This window comes from Olea europaea, chromosome 3 (genome assembly GCF_002742605.1).
Source record: "Olea europaea var. sylvestris chromosome 3, O_europaea_v1, whole genome shotgun sequence".
Taxonomy (NCBI): domain Eukaryota; kingdom Viridiplantae; phylum Streptophyta; class Magnoliopsida; order Lamiales; family Oleaceae; genus Olea; species Olea europaea.
The window spans coordinates 18,536,629-18,559,714 of NC_036239.1; the positions used below are offsets into that span (position 1 = coordinate 18,536,629).

A 23,086-nucleotide genomic window follows, 5' to 3' on the forward strand; every position below is an offset into this window, starting at 1 on the left:
ATTAATTATTATGTCTTACATTTAAAATTTATTTTAAACACAAATAATTATTAATATTAATAAAAATAATAATAATTTATTGTATTAAAAAATATATAGCACAAATTACATAAATACCCTCAACAAATTTATTTAGGAAATGTAAAATAAGGGCAAAATTGGCATTTTACACTTGCACCATTTTGGTGCAAAATGGTGCAAAGTTTGGTGTTGGGTTGGAGCAATTTTGCACCAAAAAATGGTGCAAAATGGTGCAATGGTGTTGTGGTTGGAGATGGCCTAAGAACTCTCTCTGACTCTGGGGTGGGGTGGGATGGGATGGGGTATGGTTGAGGTTTCTGTATGTGTAATGATTATCTCTGATAATGATATATTTGGTTCATGTTTTTTTTTTTTTCTAATTAACAAGGTGTCCTAGTTTATGCCAGACTATATTCTCGTCCTTGAACTTCCGGCCCCTCAGCAGTTCAGGGAGATAAATCGCGGGATATGCCCAAGTTGACCAGGGTTCGAACAGCCTTTATACTCTTGGCCCCAAGAGAGCCTCTTCATGGTTATTACATCACCAAACTGCTCCAACCCTTCCTCTGGTTATTACAACACTCAACTGCTCCAACCAGGAATCGAACTCCCCACGCTGGGGTTGCGAGCCCCGCACTGTCCTTTCTTTGTCAACTTGGATGTGCCCCGGGGGGCATTTGGTTCGTGTTTTTAACTATATATTCAGAAACTCACTAAGACCTTAAGCTTTTGAATTCGACAACATATTCTTCTCTTTTACAACCCGCCCTGTTCTGTAGAATCAAGAAAGGGACTAGTATTTCCAAGGCTATGCCCATCCATGTAGCATTTAATCCCATGCGCACTGTGTAATTAGAGCATAGTGATTTGTGTGTCCTCCTCCATTGTCTGTTTCTCCTTTGGGTAGCGTGCCAGCTGAAGGCGGCTAGGTTGCACAGAAACAAAAACAGAAAATGTGAAACGACATATAGAAACTCTAAATGATTTTAAAAAGAAAAAAGGAGGGCATGAAACATTTCTCGACTCTTGTAACCTACATTGCCAGCCCAAGACAGCACAACAAAAAAGGGGAGAGAAAAAAAGGGATTGTTCTCACACACGCCACAAAAAAAATAAAAAAAAATAAATTAATTAATTAATTAATTAAACAAATGAAGAGAGAGAGAGACAGACAGAAAAAAAGGGTTGTTCTCGCATACACCATTGCCTTGCATCAACCTTAGGCTACATTGTCAAAATTATTTGTCAGTTTTTGTATCCAATCATCTTCTGTCAATACTGCATTTATCAAGTAGCTGGACTAAAAATCATGCTAAAATGGCTTATCCTGCCAGCATAGGGCGCCGTATATCTTTGTTGACCATCTATTTTCTGCAAATGCAGAATACGATCTTGACTACCCTATGATCAAAGGGTAATTGAATTAATGCCCCTAACTAGTTGTTTACATAGTTCTGCACCAATAAATTTTTGCCACGCGTTTATGTGGCTTTAATTTAATAATCAAGAGAAACGGGAACAAGAAATGTTGTCAGATGAACCTGCTCAACTCAGCGTATTGTAATTTAAACAACAGATTTTCTTTATCTTGTAAGTATTAAGCCCTAAGTCCACTCAACTTTAAACTTAAATATTTTTGATATATATAATTAATATAATTTAATAACAGATCTATTATTTAATTAATAGACAATTAAATAAATAATAAAGTTCATAGATTCAAATCTTCATAATTTGTTAATCACAAAGAGTTGTGATTGTGAGATACAAATTACATCTGATTGAATCTTAAATCGTCCGTGGTCGTAAGTAATAATGAGATACGAATACCGTTATTACGGATAGACCATCACGTGTGGCATTTCTTACTTGTGAAGTAAGTAGCTAATCTCACAAGCTAAAGTGTCGTGACACTTAAATGAACACGTAAATGTTTTGTTATAAAACAAAACATTGGAGACCCTCTGAGAGATTCCACATGGATAACTATCTGAGTGTCAAACGTTAGGTAGTGGAATTGGTCCTTTGACTTCAGGTCGTCATGGTATCTTATATGAGGACAGTCATACTTTGGCGGTGTTGGATGTTGCTCTGCAAAGGGCCGCTAATACCACATCGTTCGGGTACGTCAAGAATCGTATAAAGGTTGTGATTGACCAATAAAGGATTCGTCACTCTTAGATAGTAGGAGATTATGATCTGCATTTCATTCAATTAAGTCGATGATGAAATCCTTGGCCAAGGTATACTCTTAAGTCAAAAAGGAATTTTCGACTTATATTGACTTAATAGTGGAGTGAAAGATATGATCGATATTCGGGATTGACACAACTCTATATCTCGTAATTGATCGGATCATATTGACGAATGGATTATAGTTTCACGGTAAACGAACGAGTTTGATTTTGTCATACCACATGACATTCCCCATCACATGTATTGCCCTGACACATTGCTAAATGTCAATTTAGGACGGCGAGTGTGAATTGGTGATAAATTAAAAGAGTGTTTTAATTTATCAATTTTGATTAGATCAAAATAATATTTCACGTCGTTAGGCATCGTGATCGTGAACCTGATGGGTCGCACACAAAAGAGAATTGGAAGATTGTAATTTGTCAATTAATTAATTTAACAATCGTTAGATAAATTAATTAATTGGTTTGGTTATTTATAAGCCCGAATTAATTAATTGGATTTATTAATTCACGGACTGGATTTAATTAAATGGATTAATTAAATATTGGACTGGACCAAGCCATGCCTGTTTGGGCTTAAATAAATATATGGCTAGGGTTTTCAATCCATATGATTTTTCTCATAATTATTCTTGCTAGCACAAAAGGAGAAAACCCTGGTAGCTGCAATCTTGTTCTCTATGTGGATCACCGTTGGAGGTTGGACAATTTGACAGTTGTGGGTGGTGAATCAAGATTGCTGGAACGAAAAGAATAACAAAGAAGTTTGCAGATTTGGAAAATGTACAATCTTATCACAATTTCTATATAAACACAAAGACGATTCTTGGTGGGAATCGAAATCTGTTATAATTTTTCGCTGCGCATGTTAAGTAGATTCCCAACAGTGGTATCAGAGCCTACTTTGTGTTTGTTAGAAATTATTTAACATTTTGAGCAATCAAAAGTTGATTGTTATACATGTTTTAGTTTCTAGCAATTAAGAAAATTTATTATCATATTCAAAAATCTATTTTGAGATAAAAATTAAAATTTCGTAAATAAAAAAAATAAAAATAAAAAGGAAAAAATGAAGGAATCTGAAAATCGGGCAGCACTGCCGTCAACGTTGGACACCGCTCGCCGGTGCTGCTCCCGCACGCAGTAGCGTCGCACGCTGCGACGCTGCTGCTGCCAAAAAAAAATGGCAGCAGGCGCTGTTGCTACAATAGCTGCAGCGTCGGCTGCTTGGTACTAAGACTGGCGCCACCAAGAAGAAAGAGGAAAGGATTTTTTATTTTTATTTTTAAATCTAGGGTTTACAGTCGGTTTTGAGAGATTGGAGGCGGGGGCTTCACATGCAATTTATGAAATTGTAAACCCCTGGTTGCAATTAAAGCTAAAGGGTCGTACTGCAATTTTTTAAAAGGGGATCCGGTCTACAATTTATGAAACTTAAAGGGGGCACTTGCAATTAGATGATAAGGGTAACTTTGCAATTTTTAATTGGAGGACTTATCACGCAATTAAGTTAATTGAAGGACCACCTTTTAATTTTAAACTTGGGTCAATTTGCAAATTTCAAAATGGGTTTTGAATTTGAATTTTAAATAGGTTTTAAAATTATGTTTTTAATTGGGTTTGACCCATGTTTTTATTTTGACCCAAATTAAAATTTTATTCAAAATTGACGACTTTTTATATTTTCGTTAGAATATGATTTTAACTTAAATATTAAATTTGACCCTAAATTGAATTTTATTTTATTTAGGAGTTTCATCTTAAATTAAAATATTAATTCAATTCAAATTAGAGTTGGACTCTAATTTAATACTTAATTAAAATTTGATTGTAATTAATTATTCACCCAATTATATTTTTGAAATTAGAATTGGATTCTGATCTGACATTTAATTGAAATTTGATTTTAATTAAATTGTGTTGCCCTAAGATTTTATTTATGATTAGAGTTAGACTCTAATTTGTGTTTTAATTAAAATTTGATTTTAATTAAACGTGTTCGCCCTAAGATCTAGGAATTAGAGTTGGACTCCAATTTTGTTATTTAATTAAAATTTGATTTTAATTAAATTATCACTCCCTATAATTGTTGAATTAGAGTTGGACTCTAATTCGGTATTTAATTAAAATTTGATTTTAATTAAACATGCCTGCTAATTAAATAATTGATTAATATGATTAATTAATTATTTAATTGTTCCGATCTATAAGTCTAAAAGAGTTTAAACGATTTTAATTGCTAGAAATTTGAAACATGTTAGGATATAATATTAGATATTATATATACATACATTTATGTGATGAATGTATTATTAGTGGATAATTATAGACTCGACCATATAGATGTGTTGAATTGTTGATTTTTATTCTTGTTGTTTTGTGGACCTGCGAGCCCGTTATTATTGTTATTATTATGGGTCTGCAAGCTCTTAGTCATTTTGGACCTGCGAGTTCGTTATTGTTATTATTATTACTATGGGCCTACGAGTCCAATTTCATTTAGTCCTGCGAGCCAACTAGTATATGATACATGTTGTAGCTAGACTAATTGAAAAGACAAGAGGAGGAGGAGACCTTGGAGATGGTGCATTGATACTGTTCAATGTTATACCTCCTATGAATTGCCCAACTAGTTTTCCTTATGGCTCGGGAAGACTAGATAGTAAAAGTCCATAATCGTCCACACTATTATATTATGTTATACATATATATATATATATATATATATACATATTTATTTGCATGGTAGATGTATAATAAAATATATATTATTGTTACGATGAGACATTTGAATGTAAAATCCCTTCACAAAATATTAAGTCACATTTATAATTGTCTTCCATCATTATAGTGAAAAATCAGAGTCCCAAATCGTCTCAACTTGTTAAGTACACCCAAGGCTGATCTATTAGGGATATGTTTGACACTATGAAATATTAGATATTTCTGAATGATGGGTTCGACTTAACTAAAATTTATCTTTTATTGAGTACACTCAAGGAGATAAATTTTAGAGGCATATTAAGCTAACACATAAGATGTGTGAAGATAAAAAGTAGTCAGCTTAATGATCCGGGAGTTGTATGGAGATACAATTAATAATAATATCTACCCAAATGTCATATTAATGTTTGTTGAATACACTCAAAGTCTTAGTATAACAGATGGGATCCCAGTCCACTGGGAGTCGAGTATGGACTCCATAAATTTATGTGAGAGGGTCATAAATTTGAATTAAACAGTGGGAGCATAATTAATTTAATAAAAGTTCATGTTAAATTAATTGATGCATTTTATATATTATTCTTTTTCTTTTCGTCATTTATATTTATTGAATCGTGAGTAACAATGTATATTTGAGAGGCATATTGGATGCCAACAACCAAATTAAATCTTCCTAATTGGCACTGCAATTTGAGAATTATTTTCAAGCATGAGAAAGTTGGTTGTCCTTAAATAGCCATTTTCAAAGACATCTGGTGATGACCCGATTAAGGAAGAGGTGACTGCTATGATAAACGCAGTGATGATAATAGTAATGCAACGTATGTGATACCTACAACTATGTCACATGAGTTACAAAAGCAACTTGAGAGTATAGATGTTAACACATAATTTTTCATTACAAAGAGTTGTATGATAATAATCATGTGTGGAATGATATGAGACTTTCAAACAACTATACCGATGCAAAGTGACAAAAGAATCTTCAGTCAATCCTCATGTACTGAAGATGATTGACATGAGAAGTGTCTCAACTGATTTCAATCATTAACTATGAATTAAGTATTGACTTAGCTCTACAATCTCTGTCATAGAGTTACTCATACTAATTATGAATTATAATATGAATAAGTTCGAATGCATACTCATTAAGTTGCTTGACATGCTTAAAATTGTTAAGCCCTTTATCAAAATTGGTAGTGGGCAAACCACTGATTTCTCTAAAGATATTAAGAGGAAGTCTAAAGAGGCTTTGAGAAAGCACCCAACATGGTTAAGACAGTCTAAGCGAAGAACAATGCCGAATCTAATGACCCTTGGTTTCATTGTAGAATGAAAGGTTATTGGAAGGAATATTGCGTGACTTCCGTCTACTTCACGAGTTTTTTAGGTATTTGATACCAGATGTAAATCTCATATTTATACAAATATAGAAAAACTAAATAGAAGTCGACCACTACGAAAGGGAGAAGTTGACCTACACGTTGAAGATGAGTAAAGGTTGCTGCATTGTCTGTAAGGGCATACTTCTTGCCATTGCCTTTTGGTTTAGTATTGGAATTAGAGAAATGTCGTTTTATACCAACCATAGCTGGAACATTAAAATGAATTTCATGTTCGGACATGAACTATTTTAATGTTAAGGACAATAGTTGTTCTTGTTTATCTTGATAAAGATCCTAATGGCTATGGTAAATTACAAAACGACGTTTATATTTTTTAATACTAAGGATTCTATAATGAGTATAGAAATTATAAGGAATAATTTAATAATCTAATTATTACCTAAATCTGGCATGACAGACTTTGTCATATAGATGAAAAGCAATTCCAAAATTACACAGAGATGTATACTTGGGATTAATTGATTTTGACAAGTACAAATTATGCATGTCTGGCACAATCTTCTTTTACTTGGAAAGAAGAAATGTCAGCATAATTACTGGTCTAATGCATAGTGATGTATATGGACTCGTGTCAATTAATGTCAGGTAATGTTTCTCTTATTTCATCAATGATCATGTATACTTGATGAAAACTCAAACATGAAACTCTTGAAAAGTTCAAAGGATTCAAACTAGAAGTAAAAAAACAAATAGGTAAAAATATCCTCACATTAAGATTCGATCAAGTGAGAATATCTTAAAAATAAAATATAGATTATCTAAGAGAGAATGAGATTATGTTGCAGTGGACTCCTTCATATACACTACAGCATAGTGGTGTATCTGAAAGGAGAAATCGTTAACTATTAGATATAGTGCGATTAATAACAAGTCATGCAAATCTCCTAAAATTGTTTTGGGGTTATGCATTGATTACAGTGTGCAACACACTAAATCATGTCACACCTAAGTTGGTTAACAGAACTTCGTACGAGTTATGGAAAGGCAGTAGTCCCAATTTATCTCATATGAAAGTTTGGGGCCATGGCACTTATTTGAAGCGCCTTGAATTGGATAAGTTTGAGACAAAATCCGATAAATATATATTTGTGGAATATTCAAACCAGGTGTTTGAATATAAATTATATTATTGTGAAGAAAGTCTTCATCTTACGACATATCGTCTTCTTCGAGAAAATATTTACTCTAAGGGAGGATAGTGGGAGCAAAATAGAACATGAAAGAGTTCAAGAGTCCACAAATATAGTTAGCCAAGTAGATGAATTCGAGTTTGATTTCATATCTGATATGGGACATACTCTTGATCAGGAAGTAAAGACTCCTGAGGACATGTCATCTCTATGTGAATCTAATAGGATCATTCGACCTTTGAGAAGGTGCGAATCTATGATTACTAATCAGGTATTACTAATTCAGGATAATGAACCTGCTAGTTGCACCAACATAAAGTCAAGTGTTGACTTAAAAGGGACGGCCAGAGGCCATAAAACTCGAGATGAACTCGACGTATGTGAACAAGGTTTGGACCTTGGTCAAGCCTCCTGATGAAATAAAACCCATAAGTTTTTGTAAATAATTTGCAAGGAAAAGGTCGATATGGATGAGAATATCTATATATACAAAGCAAGGCTAAAAGTAAAGGTTAAATGTCGACCTTGGTGAAACATTTCTCCCATAGCTTTGCTGAAATTCATTCGGGTTTTGCTTGCAACAGTTGCATATCGTGACTATGGGTTAAGAGAAGTCTCTTGAAACTGAAATCTTAGATTTGATGAAAAAGTCAAAGTGTTTGATTTTATTAAATTTGAAGAATTGTGTGTTTACAAGAAGATAGTGGGAGCATTGTCGTATTCCTAATATTATAGAAAACGACATCCCTATGTTTCACTCGTTGAAATAATGGTTGTTAAAGGATTTATTCATGAACGATATGGGAGAAGTAACTTGATCTATAGAGATAGATCTAGAAAATTGCCTAACTCATCCCAATTTACATAGATGAAATCTTGAGAAGATTTCATATGGAGAAATCGGTTACTTTTAAGCGGAATGTTGGAAAGGTTCCAAACATGAAGCAACCGTTGATTCAATAGTAGAAACCTAATACATGATTACTTTAGAAGTAGCAAATAGTTGCAATCTGAATCATGATGTTCATAAATAAACTTGGAGTAGTTCTTGATATTGTTGATCACATGCCATTGTATTGTGATAACAATAGAGCCATTGCGAAAGCGAAAGAACTAAGATCTCATCAATGATTCAAACATGTATTAAGGCAGTATAATTTCATCAGAGAGATAATACATAGAAATGACGTAAAGAGAATAACAAATTTCCACATTTAACAATATTGCAGATCTACTGACAAGGAGTTGTCGTAGCATAAACATGATCGTCATGTAGACTTATGATATTGGATACATAAGTGATTGGATCTAGTGCAAGTGGGAGTTTGTAAATATTATGCCCTAGGTCCAATCAACTTTGGACATAAATACTTTTTATATATAATTAATATAATTTAATGGTAGATCTATTATTTAATTAATAGACAATTAAATAAATAATAGAGTCCGTATATTCAAATTTTCGTAATTTGTTAATCACAAGGAGTTGTGATTGTGAGATACAAATTACATATGATTGAATCTTAAATCGTTCGTGGTTGTAAGTAATAACGAGATACGGATATCGTTATTACAGATAGACCATCATGTGTGGCATTTCTTACTTGTGAAGTAAGTAGTTGATCTCACAAGTTAAAGTGTAGTGACACTTAAATGAATATGTGGATGTTTTGTTATAGAACAAAACATTGGAGACCCGTCGAGAGATTCCACATGGATAACTGTCTGAGTGTCAGTGGTTAATCTCTAACGTTCGGTAGTGGAATTGGTCCTTTGACTTGAGGTCGTCATGGTATCTGATATGAAGACAGTCATATTTTGACGGTATTGGATGTTGCTCTGCAAATGGTCGCTAATACCACATCGTTCGAGTACGTCAAGAATCGTATGAAGGCTGTGATTGACCAATAAATGATTCGTCACTCTTAGATAGTAGGAGATTATGATCTGTATTTCATTCAATTAAGTCGATGATGAAATCCTTGGTCAAGGTATACTCATAAGTCGAAAAGGAGTTTTCAACTTATATTGATTTAATTGTGGAGTGAAAGATATGATCGATATTCGGGATTGACACAACTCCATATCTCGTAATTGATCGGATCATATTGACGAATGGATTATAGTTTCACGGTAAACGAATGAGTTTGGTTTTATCATACCACATGACATTTCCCGTCACATGTATTGCCCCGACACATTGCTAGATGTCAATCTGGGATGACGAGTGTGAATTGGTGATATATTAAAAGAGTGTTTTAATTTATCAATTTTGATTAGATCAAAATAATATTTCACGTCGTTAGGCATCGTGATCGGGAACCTGATGGGTCGCACACAAAAGAGAATTGGAAGATTACAATTTGTCAATTAATTAATTTAACAATCGCTGGATAAATTAATTAATTGGTTTGATTATTTATAGACTCGAATTAATTAATTGGATTAATTAATTCACGGATCAGATTTAATTAAATGGATTAATTAAATATTGGACTGGACCGGACCAGGCCCGTTTGGGCTTATATAAATACATGAGTAGGGTTTTCAATTCATATGGTTTTTCTCATAATTATTCTTGCTAGCAGAAGAGGAGAAAACCCTGGCAGCTGCAATCTTGTTCTCTGAGTGGATCACCATTGGAGGCTGGACAATTGGACAGCTGTGGGTGGCGAATAAAATTTGTTGGAATGAAAAGAATAGTAAAGAAGTTTGCAGATCTGAAAAATGTACAATCTTATCATAATTTCTATCTAAACACAAAGACGATTCTTGGTGTGAATCGAAATCTGTTATAATTTTTCGCTGCGCATGTTAAATAGATTCCCAACATATCTCTGATGTTCAAATTTTAGATGACATGTAATTTATCTAGATCTAACTAAGAGAAGAGAAAAGAAGTGGAAATTACACTATATGTCAAAATTTGAATTTACATTTACAAATATGTCACTTTTTAAAAGAGCTTGCGAAATTGTCATTTTTGAATATTTTTGGACATTTCTAGCCCACTTAATAATTTCAATACATTATATATCATTCTGGCCCACGTGATTGAATCTTGACTAATAAATATTTCATGCTACATGACTCAAGTCTGTTGACAAAATTGAAAGAGAAAGTGACATGGCATACTTATTCTTTGCACAAAAAAAAAAAAAAAAAAGAAGAGAGAAACTTTCAAATTTTGAAAACCAAATCATCCTCGCTCTCTCTCTCTCTTCCATTATTCTTCCTGCCACGTCCCACGTTCTCTCTCTCCCCATTTGGTTTGTCCAAATCGAACCAGTTTGTACTCAAAGCGCAGCCGACAGTCTCCACACCTTCGGCATGATTGAATGCCGAGCTTTCTTCAGCCTTGTAAGTTGTACCTGCTACCCCCGAGTCATCGACGCCAAGCCTCCACCCTCCGCCACTATCGTCGTTATAAGCGTCTCTCTCTTTGTTTCTTGTTTTTTAGTTCCTTTTTTGTTTTTGTTTTTGTTTTTTGCCATTTACATTAGGGAATGAATTATGATTTTGTTATACATAGTGATTAATTGAATTTTGAAATATTTTGTTTTAAAATTCTAGTTTAGTACTATGCGTAATTGTCGGAATTCGGTTATTGCAGCATTTTTAATTTTCTGTGGAAGTGGAAGTGGAAATGGAAATGAATCATAACGTTTAATAGAAATAAATAGAAATCCCAAAAATAATTTCAGCAAATTCTTCAAATTATAAAATTTAGAATAGCGTTCAATAAATAATTTTCTCAGTGTGTGTTTTTGTGAGCTTTTGCATTTCTGTTAGATCATGGAGTCAAGAACACATCTTGATTATGCTCTATTTCAACTTATTCCGACTAGTACCAAGTACATTCTGTGAATCTCCATTCCATCACATACATATAATTTAATTTGAATTTGAATTTGATATTGTTATTCTTAATAACATTGGCGAAAAATAGGTGTGATCTTGTGATTTTTGTTGGTAAACAAAATGAGAAACTAGCGATAGGTCTGTTGTTTGTGTATGAAATTAAGGTTTATGTTTTGCTAAAATTATATCATGTAAAATATGTGCTTGTCAAATCTTTGCCTTGTCTTTGTAAATCTAGTTACGCCGGAGGTTGAGGAATTTTTGTTGTTGGAATTCTTATTATGAGAAAAGCTTGAGGGATTATTATTGTGAAAAATGATTAACTAATGAATAAGTATTGTTTACGAACTATTCTTGTAGCTAGATATTTTATACACTGACTAGGAGAAGCCTAGGCTGCCTAGCAAAAATCTCAAAATTTGACCATCTAAAGTTTTAAATTGTGCCCACACTAAATAATTTTCGTGGCTCCGTCCTTGTCGATGTCACTCATTTTCGATAATTTTCCTTTCCTTTCCCTTGTCCTTTTCATCTATCGTCGTTTTCTTTTTCTTCCCCACGTTTTACTTTCTTCCCCAGGTTTGGTTTCTTCTTCTCCATTAGCTTTTCATAATATCTACTCTGTTATGTTCCACCAAGAAAATACAATCTTGTCGCTGCCAATCAGCCGTAACGAACAAGAAAATATAGTTTATTGATCTTTATTTGTTGGGTTATGATCGATTTTTAGGGAAATAGGAATTACTGCACAATCCTTTTTGTAGTTTAGCATTTGTATTGTATTGTATTGTATTTTTTTATAATGAGCTGTGACTTGCCTGTTCGTTGCATTTAATCAAAATTTGTAAAGTTATTAATACATTACGCCTTAAAATCTCTTTAGGGTTTATATTAACAAGCTAAACAAATATTTTATTTACACTTGACAATAAAAATTATTTCACTTAGCTTTCGAGTCAACACTCATTCATTGTCATCTGAGGTTGTTGCTGTGATAGGTTATCTCGATGCTTTCCTCGGGATTTTTTAAGTCAAAACCTGAATACGTGGGATTTTATTTTTCTGCAGTCAGTGTTAGTGAAGTTGAAGCATTATTTGAGCTGTTTAAGAGAATTAATAGTTCTGTAATGGATGATAGGTTAATGAATAAGGTAATTTGCTTTCAACATTTATCAAATCTTCCTTTGTACTTTAAAAATATCATGATTACACAATCCTCTGTTTTTCACATAAATTATCTCTTGCTTACGAATTCTGGTTATCTGTGGTTATAGAAATGCATAATTGATTTGTTTCTTTAGTATCTTGTTTTAAGACCCGCTTTAAAAATCTTAATTGCATAACTCTTATGCAGGCTCCAGCCTATTGCCGGGATGTGTTTTGGCTTGTGCAAAATTAGATATATTTATATGTCTTTATCTTTTAGACTTCTAAAGAAATTTCTTATTGAGAAACAATATTATCTGAAATCATATTTTATGCATTAGTAATAAAGCACTAGTATCAAACTCTAAAGTTAACATAAAGAGAAATATGTTTCAAGGAAAAGTTTTGACATTATAATCGAAATTGTAATATTCTAGTCACTTGTCTATCTGCTTTATATCTTATTTAACTGTTGGAGTCAATTGAAAATGTGAACTATAGTAGATAATTGGAACTCTAACGAATGTTACACAGACACATGATCCTTGACCTTTCAAAGAACAAAGTTACACAAACACATTGATCCTTGCACTGAAATTGGAATGTTATAACTTCTTATAACGAATTTCACCTACGTGTTTTTCATGTTTTTCTTGTAATAAGTTTTATAAGCAATTTGGAACTAGATATATGTTCTTTTTATGTTTACTATAGTATATAGACAATTTCATTTTGTTTTTGTTTTTGGTTTCATCTATCTTCAAAGAGTAATGCTATACAATACCGTAGATACTAAAACATACTTTTATGTGGCAGTACATGATATGTCCAATAAATAGGTCTCATAGCACCACATTTAATTGAACTTACATGTTTATCCAAATATATATCACATATGATGACATTTTAGCATCAATGGTGAAAACATTATTAATCTCCAAATGAGATTTGACATCATGTTATTGATAGACTTTAGGAGTGGATAAAAGTCATCAAAATCATTGGACTAAACTAGAGAATCGATCAGTTTAGTGATGTGGACAAAACCTTGCTTTCACTTACAATCCATCTGTTGTAGGTAGTATTCGTTGCATTTAGGTGGAAATCTCGATTGACACCTTTATACCTGACAGCATACTTGTGGATTTAATGTTTCGTTCTACTTGAATATGGAGTGAAAATCTTTTGTATAATACCTATGTGGGAAGGAAAAGAATAGATCTCCCGACAGTTTATCTGTCGACAGTTGTTGCTGAACTATCGTTCTCGACAATTAACCTCAGTAATTCTCAACAAATGAACTTATCGATAGATAAAATGTTAGGAATGACAGTTCAGTCCTTGCCTCAACTTAGTGTGTTTTGAATTAATTTCGATCTTATATTAGTAAATTTGTAAAGGTTGACTTGAAGTAATATGGGTGATACTAGTTGTATGCATTCGGTGAAAATCTTGATCGATGCTTGACATATCTTTTGTTTCAATGTTTATGTTACGTGTGTCAAAACCTTACTTTCACTTGCAATCCACTTGTTGTATTTGGGTGGAATTTTTGATAGACACTTCACAGCATACTTGTGATTTTTGGTCTACATGCGGTTAAAAGTATTATATTATGGTCTGACGCATTCATTTATTGTTTTGTCTTTACTGACATGGATTTCGAGTCTCTTGCTCCGGAGAATGCACGACTGTGGGGCTACATATCACAGAGAAGCAATCTGCGGTACATAAAAACAGTCATCGAGCATTTTGACAAGCGATAACAGGCCAACTTCCGCAACTCATGCCTCAAGTTCTTAGCTGAGGTTCTCGATCTCCAGTTTTCTACCCAATTAATCCAACAGCTCATGTTTTGATACATACAAACAGATATTGTTCACTTCACATGCGGCTACTGTAGACCCCGAGTCTAGAAAATCGGGTAATTTATAATATGCATACTACATTTCTTTATGAGAATGTTGACTTGACCCCCGGTCACTGACATCTTCATAAACAATGGATCTGTGACTTAGACGTACAGGGAGGCGACACCGACCCTGACACATTTTGTGCGGAACCGTATGCGCATAAAGTATGATTTATTGTACACTTATTGAGCTCATTCATGTCAAATATTGCAATGTTGATTTATTGTATACTTATTGGTGTCAAATATTGTGCTCGTTCATTTCAATGTAATTGTCCATTTATTGCAGATGGAGGAGGCCACCACTCATCGCTTGACAACCATGACGAAGAGATGGGAATTGACATGCAAGAGGAGAATGGTATGCGCGTTAATTATCTCGTCCAATTTTGTTTCGTAGTAAAGAGTCTCGTCATTCCCAAGTATGCACGCTAGACTTACTGAACTACACATTGGAGTTTAATATTGAGTATGTTGTTTTGTAATAGCAGGCGGAGGCGGCATGGACCCCAGCCACCCATACACGACGACGACGAAAAACTTTTGTTGGTTCAAGGGACGGTGGCAACGAGGAAGTTTCCCCATGCTGGTGTGGAAAATATTGAGCAGGACCCAATTGCTTTCGCTAGCTGCATGGCGGAGGGGGATGGTAAGTTTCTTGTGGGAAAACATTGATCTGATTGGTTACGATCAGTGGTACAAATTTCGGTTAAACATTTAGGGCCCTCTGCAATATTTTGTAAGTGGTGCGAGTGAAATGCCGGTGAATGCCACCACAGCTGTGCCTGGGGATAAGCCACATATCACAAAGATGCGGCGATCTGCACGCCTACGATATCCTACACCGTCTACTAAGACTCTGTAAACAAGGGGGACTGCAAAGAGAGCGAAAAAATAAGTGAGCAATTCTTTTTTGTTTTGGCACACTTCGGTAGTACAATTGCATTTGATAACTTAAATGCCATGATATTTGGAACCTAATTTATAATTGTACTTATTGAGCTCGTACTGGATGCAATAAAACTCTACTCCAATACAGTTTATAATGCAAATGGATTGAATCACAAACTCTATACACCTTTTTGAAATTCTGGCAAACGTTTTGTCATTTTGTGAGGTATAAAAATAGCATGGGCTTGAATGGTACTGCATTTCTTCACCTTGCTTTCTACGTGCTGTCTTGAAATACTCATTTTACTTATGTATGACGGCCTATGTGCAGATTCGTACTTATGACCTGAACAAGCAACAAAGTGTTGATCGACACGTTTTTGTTGTAATGGGAGGTGGAACCAATCGATGTCCTTGTCAAAGAAAGAGCGACGTTGACAATGTTCCACTTCGGGTGACTGGGGAGAATGTATGGAGGAACATTTTGTTTTACATTATTGTATATTTATTTTTTGGGAAATGTTCGTTATGTTTAAGTGACATTCACTGTTAAAGAAACTATATGGATTTTGTACGGAAAATGTTGGTACGAAAACTATTTTTGGCGTACTTTGTAAGTTTCTTGCTTTTGAACTCATTCGACCTAGAGATTAAAACTGGTATCCAATTGAAAAATAGAATTTGGTGCATTTTATAAGTTTCTGGCTTTCGAAAAATGAGAAATTTGGTGCATTTTACAAGTTTCTCGCTTTTGAAAAAATGGAAATTATAAGTTTGACAAATATCCGGATCGTAGTTTATAAATGGAAATTCTAGAGATTATAAGTTTCTCGCTTTTGAAAAAATAGAATTTGGTGCATTTTATAAGTTTCTCCTTTAAAACACCAATGAGGAAATGATAGTGAATAGATACCAATAGAAGTACACTTTGTGGTTCAAGGCATCACACCAATTGTCTATCAAATTAAATTTGAGATGTGATGAAGATAAGTTGGTAGTTGGAAACTAATTGACCTTGATTAACCATCCTCCAACAAGTTCATTATAAATAGCAATGCACGAGTTTATGTTCATAATCCACCCCTTGAAAGACTAGAGAAGCTCTTGTGAGATTCTCATATTGAAATAGTTAGTTGATACAAGATAATGGGTTCATCCACCTCCAGCAATTAATCATTCAACTCCAATATGCATCCGTTGATACTGGGTTCGGCCGCTAAATTTTCCATCGTTTTATCCTCGAACGATGAGGAGGTAAGCATTGAGCACCATGGTGTTGAATTCGACGAAGTGTCAAGTGCAGAATCTAAGTCACCAAATAGCGTGCTCGATCAAGTCTTCGAAGTCAGGGGTCCGGTCCAATCACCGTTCGACTCAGATGAGTGGTTGACTCACCTTCCACCTCCAAAAATAATTGTCATATGTTCAGACGATTCTGATGGAGAAAGTGGGGGAGAAGCATAAAATGAAGATAGCAATATTAGTGTTCAATAAATGGCCCTTTTGTAGGAAATTATGTATAGTATTTTGTGGTAGGGGTGATCGAGTCTTATACATACATGCAGCAACAACATGTCCATAACAAGTAATCGCAGTAGTGTATTTTTGGAAGTCATTATTGTTCCCAACTGTCGAGAATTGCAAAAATCATCTGTCGAAAACGACGTATGAACTGTCGGGACGTAATTTTGGTGTTTTGCTTATGAATGTCATCTCATGAAAATTAATTTTCCATTTCGACAAACTGTCAGTCGAAGCTAGTGAAACCATAATGATCTGCTAAATTTATAATGAAAATAACGTATTCATCCTGTTTTGTGCTAATGGATCGATACTTTGCTTGCGGAACATATCAACCAATTTTTTGTTAGCATATAATAATAACAATAAATTAATAACGTAAGTTCGAAATGTACAATGCATAGGGGAGCATTTTCAGGATTATATTTGACAATCACTTTTACCACCAATTTAAGTCTTCATCGTTGCGTATTTCGGTTGGAGGTATATTCAAGTTAGGGATTTTAAACTTCAATTCAATTTGAGTACGTGGATCAAGAATACCAACTTTGTCCTTCAACCTTAACAGAAGTTCGGCTACGGTATGCTTGTCGGCACCTGAGTGGAAGTGGTTTTGTCTCATTTCCACTTTCATTTGTCATCCGCATGAACAAAGTTTCCCCCATGGGATACGATGAATTTTAAATGATTATTCATACATGAAATGTTAGGATTGCAACGGTAAGAATCCAGAATCAATATGTTGGTATTTAACAGCATGAAAGTAGCACTATCTAATACGTAAATCCGTACAATAGCAAAAGGCCAAATCAAGGGTTTCCATCGTTTTGAAGTGTCCAAATTGATAGTAAAACTATATATCCCGACAGTTTGTAAATGTCGTGTTCGACATTTCAAACGTCTAACCCTACAGTTTGTAAATATCAAATTCAATAGTTGAACTGTCGAAAATGTCTGGAAGCAGACGGTAGTGGGTGGAACTTAGGCTTCTTCAGCACGGCACATTAAGTGTGGTCATTACTATTGAGCTACCAAATCACAAAATGAAAAGGTCAAATTGACTTTGTCATTAAAGAGACATTTAATTAAAACAGTGTTTGGTTTGATCGGAAGAAATTACGCAAAACCTTAATGGTGATAGTGATATTTTGTGAAGGATTCCAAAACCAAAAAAATCAATGCATAATAATTTAAAAAATTTCAAATAAATATGTCCATATTGTATTTAACATTTACAAAACAAAAAACTATAAGAGTAAAATATAAATGATTTGTAATTGCTAACCTCTCAAAATAGATGAAGAATGCAACAGAAATGTCTTCTTGATCAATAAAAATGAAGAAGATGAAAAAAGTTAGGGTTTGTAGTTTTTTTTTTAATTTCTTTTATCATTTTTTATTAACAAAAATTCATATTAATAAATAAAATCATATTATCCATGTTTTGTATATAGAAATCATCATATCAAACCAATGATTTTCCTTCAAATCAAGCATTAAATGCTACTAAAAATGTGTCATTAAAGATAATTTGGATTTTTCACCCCAAAAAATTACATTTTTGCTCACATAAAGTAAAATGACAAATTTTTTAAAACTTTCATTTTTCGTGATATTTTTGTAAACTCTCCCCTATATAGAACAACCTACAAAGTATTGACTACAAACATTAATGGAATATTATATGACCTGTTTAAAAGTCATAAACATTGATGTGGAATTTTAATCCAAAATAAGTTTAAATTTTCTCTTTATATAACTTAATATAAATAGTTAAACTCAACATATAAGTATGCAAAATCAAAAAGAAAATTCCACTGTCAACTGTAAAATTTGTCTACTGCTTAATTCAATCAAGTTAAATTCACTTCAGGCCTGTGCTCATATTCACAAAATATACGAAATTTTAGCAGAGGTAGTTCATTGATGTCGATCAGCTCAAATACGCATGTTTATTAGGGCCGTAAACAAAAATCGAAAAATCGCACCGAAATCGCATTTTAGAAACCGTTGGTTTGATGTCACGTGGACCCAATCAACGAAATGGTTTTGAACCAAACCAAACGGTCAAAATGGTTTGGTTTAGGTTTGAGAATTTTAATTGCGGTTTAAAACCAAATCGGACCAGAAAAAATATATAAAAATAAAAAAATAAAAAATGAAATTCTTTGAAAATTCATCCAAATATGTAAAATTCAATAGTTTTGTCATTTGTGGATATTTTTGTCAATTTCTAATTTTCTAATACATATATATTATTATTACCTAATAGTCTTAATTTATATCTAATAATTTCAAAACTAACATAATCTATCAAAAGCTCTTTTCCTCTTCAGAATTCAGATGAATTCTAGCCGACACCCGACACAGTCTTGAGCCACCGACACCACACACACTTTTTCTTCAGATTTTTTACGCCTATTCAAAGTTGAATTGTAGTCCATTACACCAAATCGAAGACAAAGAGATCCTAGACTTTCGGTGATAATATTTCCTACAAATAAAGTTTCAAATCAATAATTTTTTTTTAGCAAACTGAGATAAAAATCTGAAACTAAATGCGCTTCGTAACATCATACAAACGTAAGCTTGTGTAATTGTTATATTTAAATATTATAAACAACCGCTTTATTATTGTGGTTGGTTATTCTCTTTGTCTAAGCAGTAACATTTTTTTTCTAATATGATGTTTACGAGATCTTGTTGGATATCATTATTTTTTTGGGCATTATATCTCGTTTAGTAAACTTGTATTGTAACGTTATCATAACGTCATTAGGCTAAAAAATGTGAACAAAAATGAAAAAAACTATGTTTTTATTTATTTGTTGTAATTTCACTTTGAATTTAGTAGATATTTATATTTATAGTAGATATATTTAGCCCCTATTCGAGCCATATTTTTCATGTTATCATAATGAGAAAATTAACCATTGGAGAGGAGGTTGGGTCCCACGCATGAAACAACAGGTCAACAAATGCGGTTGGACTTGTGGGATAATAGTCCAAATTTTCATTTTTTGTCCCAAAAATTTGGTCTAAACAAGAGTTTAGATTGTTTTAGATTTATTGCTAGTAAAATATAAATATATATTGAATTCGGAGAATTAATGTCATAAAAGTAGGCAGACAAAAAAATAGACGACGAAACCGGCAGTTTAAAATCGGACCAAACCGCTAGGTTGAGATTTGAGTTTTTTTCAAACCGTTCAAAATGGTTTGGTTTAAGTTTGAGTTTTTTCAAATCGGTTTAAACGTTTTGATTTGAAAATTTGTCAAAAACTGATAAAATCGGACTACTTACCCCCCTAATGTTTATTGCCGTTGATTAGTTCGTGTATCCAGCCATGATTTTTTTAGCCTTTGCGAATGCTGCCAAGCATAAATAATGCACCAAAGCATGTCTTACCAGTTTCAGCTGGACAGTAGCTAAGGGCAAAATGACCTTGAAAATCTTGTTGGTAAATCTGGCCTTTAAAAAAATAAAAAATAAAAAAGGTTTTTCTTTGATTTCCACTGCAATCTTTCCAATTTTTAACGTAAGAGAATAACATTCGAACGCAAACATAGATGTGGACAACATAGAAAAATACCCCTGTCACTGTCAATAATATTACTCTTTTATTAAGGTTTCAATCCCCCTTTCTGAACAATCTTTATTTTTAATTCTTCAAAAATGAAAAATAAAAATGGAAATTAATTAATAATGTTTTGCATCATTAACATAATGTTGCGGATATTTGTTCATGGGTTGGAATGATATTGTTAGGCTGTACATCAATTTTATTTTTAAGTTACTTATTTTGTTTAACATTTTCCAAAGAAACTTAGTCTGTTTATTATATGATAATCTTTAAAATTACTTAATTAAAGAAATAAAACTTTACATAAGTCTTTGTAAAAAGTGAGTTAAAAATGTTCGGACAATACTACATTTACGTACACGTTTTTACCGAATATTTTACCTACACTCACAATAGGAGGGCGGGTCCCACAAGTTGGAATTTTTAAATGCACGCAAGGCCCGCACGCATGTGAGAGTAGGGCATCAATTCGATAACCCATTTTCGATACATATATATTTATCCAAAATGTTCTCAGCACAACAATTTTTACCCAATAGACTTGTTGGTTATTTGAGTATTTTCTTTGTGTGCAAGCATCTGTAAAAATTCTTCTTCATTTTTATTTTTATTTATTTTGAAAAAAAATTGTAAAGTTCTCGTCTTCAATATACTTCCAGCTTTCACTCATTATCGAGTAAAACGGAGAAAGAATGAACCGCCATTGCAGAGTACCTTACCGTTACTGTTGGCGCCAAAAAACATTACTTTTCTTGAATTTAAAATTTTCTCGTCAAATATTCTATAATTATTCAACCAAAAGGTTACGTACTTCAATTTTTCAAGGACTCAGAGAAATGAAGCCTCTGCAGCAAGTTCATGCCCACATAATCACCTCTGGTGTTTCTGGCAATATTTTTTTGTGCAACAGATTGGTAAATTCATATGCTTTTTGTGGGCTTATGGCCAAAGCCCAGATAATATTTTCTCAAATTTTGTATAAAAATCTAGTTTCTTGGACTGTTTTAGTATCAGGGTTCACAAAAAATGGCCTTTATATTGAAGCTATTGAGGCCTTCCATGAGATGATTATTAAAGAAATTAAGCCAAACGAGTTAACAATAGCGAGTGTTTTGCCAGCTTTTGGGAAATTGGGATTTGCCAAGATGGGAAAATCAGTACATTGCTATTGGATTAGGAAGAAATTCAAAGACAATATTATTGTGGAAACAGCTTTTGTTGATATGTATTCAAAATTTGGGTGCACAAGTGTTGCTAGATATGTGTTCGACAAAATGTCTGTAAGGAATGTGGTGTCGTGGAATGTGATTATTTCAGGTTATTCTGATAATGGATTTGGGGATGAAGCAGTATCTCTATTCAAAAAGATGAAGAGAAAAGGATTCTATGCCGATGTTTTTACCATGATGAGCTTAGTTTCGGCTTGTTTGAGCATGGAAGATATTCGAGTAGGAACTGGAGTCCATGGCTTGATAATCAGAAGTGGATATGTGAATGATCAATTGCTTAGAACTTTTTTGATGCAAATGTATATAAGTGGTAATTCTGCTAGCGATGCTTATTGTGTATTTGATGAGATTCCCATAAAGGATGTGGTTGCTTGGACATTGATGTTGTCAGGGTTTACGAAAAGTGGAGAATCGAAAAGGTCAGTCGAGCATTTGAACAAGATGATGCGAGTGGACGGGATTTTGCTGGATTCTGTTTCTTTGGTCAGTATCCTTTCCGGTTGCAGCTGTTCAGGAGCTTTGCAGCACGGCCGGAGGGTACATGCTCTGGTGATAAAAGCCGGTTTTGAAAGTGATGTATTTGTAGGATCGTCTATTATAGACATGTATGCTAATTGTGGAAATATGGAGGACGCGAAAAGATACTTTGAATGGATGGAAGAGAAGGATATCGTATGCTGGAATGCACTAATATCTGGTTATGGAATGAATGGCTATGGAAATTTTGCAATTGATCTGTTTATGAAGATTAAGGGTTCAGGTCTAATCCCAGATGGGTCAACCATGGTTTCTATCTTGTGTGCTTGTAGTCATGCTGGACTTGTAGATCAAGGGCTTGAAATTTTTAATCAAATGGTTGCGAATTGGTCTATAGTTCCTAGTTTAAAGCATTATGTGTGTGTAATCGACCTTCTTGCTCGTGCCGGACGACTAGATGATGCTTATGCACTGATGAAGAGGATGGATGTGCACCCAGACATTTATAGTGCCTTGCTTAGTGCTTGTCAGGTTCACAAGAACGTCGAGATGGGAATTAAGATCTCTCGAAAACTATTCGAGTCGAGACCTAATGATGTGGGGCAGTATGTATTGCTCTCAAACATGTATGCTTTAGCTGGAAACTGGGATGATGCGAAAAGTACTAGAATATATTTGAGATCAAGAAAATTGAAGAAGGAACCAGGTTTCAGTTCAACTGAGATAGATTGAGGAATTCCTGAAAGGCATGATAATCGAAACAAAAGCAGAAATTCTTGAAAATAAGTAAAAGTCTCTTAAACCAAAAATTGTTTAGATAGTTTAAATTTTTTCTACCTGTGAAAATATTACGTTTTTGAATGTAAGTCTTCACTTGCTGTCAAAAGTAACTTATTTCAAATTTGACCAATAAAATATTTATTATTTTAAAATCAACTTATTTACTAGGCAAACATGCTACTGCCAGAACGAATATAAGGAGAAAA

General features: G+C 33.6%; 1 protein-coding gene and 1 long non-coding RNA gene across 4 annotated transcripts; both read left to right on the forward strand.

Annotated features, from left to right (window-relative positions):
- Positions 1 to 10,701: 10,701 nt before the first annotated feature.
- LOC111388352 lies at positions 10,702 to 15,855 on the forward strand. Of its 3 annotated transcripts, XR_002701553.1 has the most exons (5): positions 10,702 to 14,410; positions 14,505 to 14,563; positions 14,688 to 14,759; positions 14,887 to 15,296; positions 15,621 to 15,855. It is a non-coding gene; the product is annotated as an uncharacterized LOC111388352 (long non-coding RNA). The 3 variants fall into 3 exon arrangements; XR_002701552.1 differs by lacking the exon at positions 15,621 to 15,855 and having other exon boundaries at positions 14,887 to 15,406; XR_002701554.1 differs by lacking the exon at positions 15,621 to 15,855 and having other exon boundaries at positions 14,890 to 15,406.
- Positions 15,856 to 21,090: 5,235 nt separating this feature from the next.
- Positions 21,091 to 23,036, forward strand: LOC111388388 (putative pentatricopeptide repeat-containing protein At3g01580). The gene has a single exon (XM_023013074.1). The coding sequence runs from the start codon at positions 21,231 to 21,233 to the stop codon at positions 22,830 to 22,832; it is 1,602 nt and encodes a 533-aa protein (XP_022868842.1). The 5' UTR covers positions 21,091 to 21,230; the 3' UTR covers positions 22,833 to 23,036.
- The last annotated feature ends 50 nt before the right edge of the window (positions 23,037 to 23,086 follow it).

Bases quoted from the DNA above. Each gene is read 5' to 3' on its own strand.
- LOC111388388 (XM_023013074.1), top strand. From the start codon at position 21,231: ATGAAGCCTCTGCAGCAAGTTCATGCCCACATAATCACCTCTGGTGTT.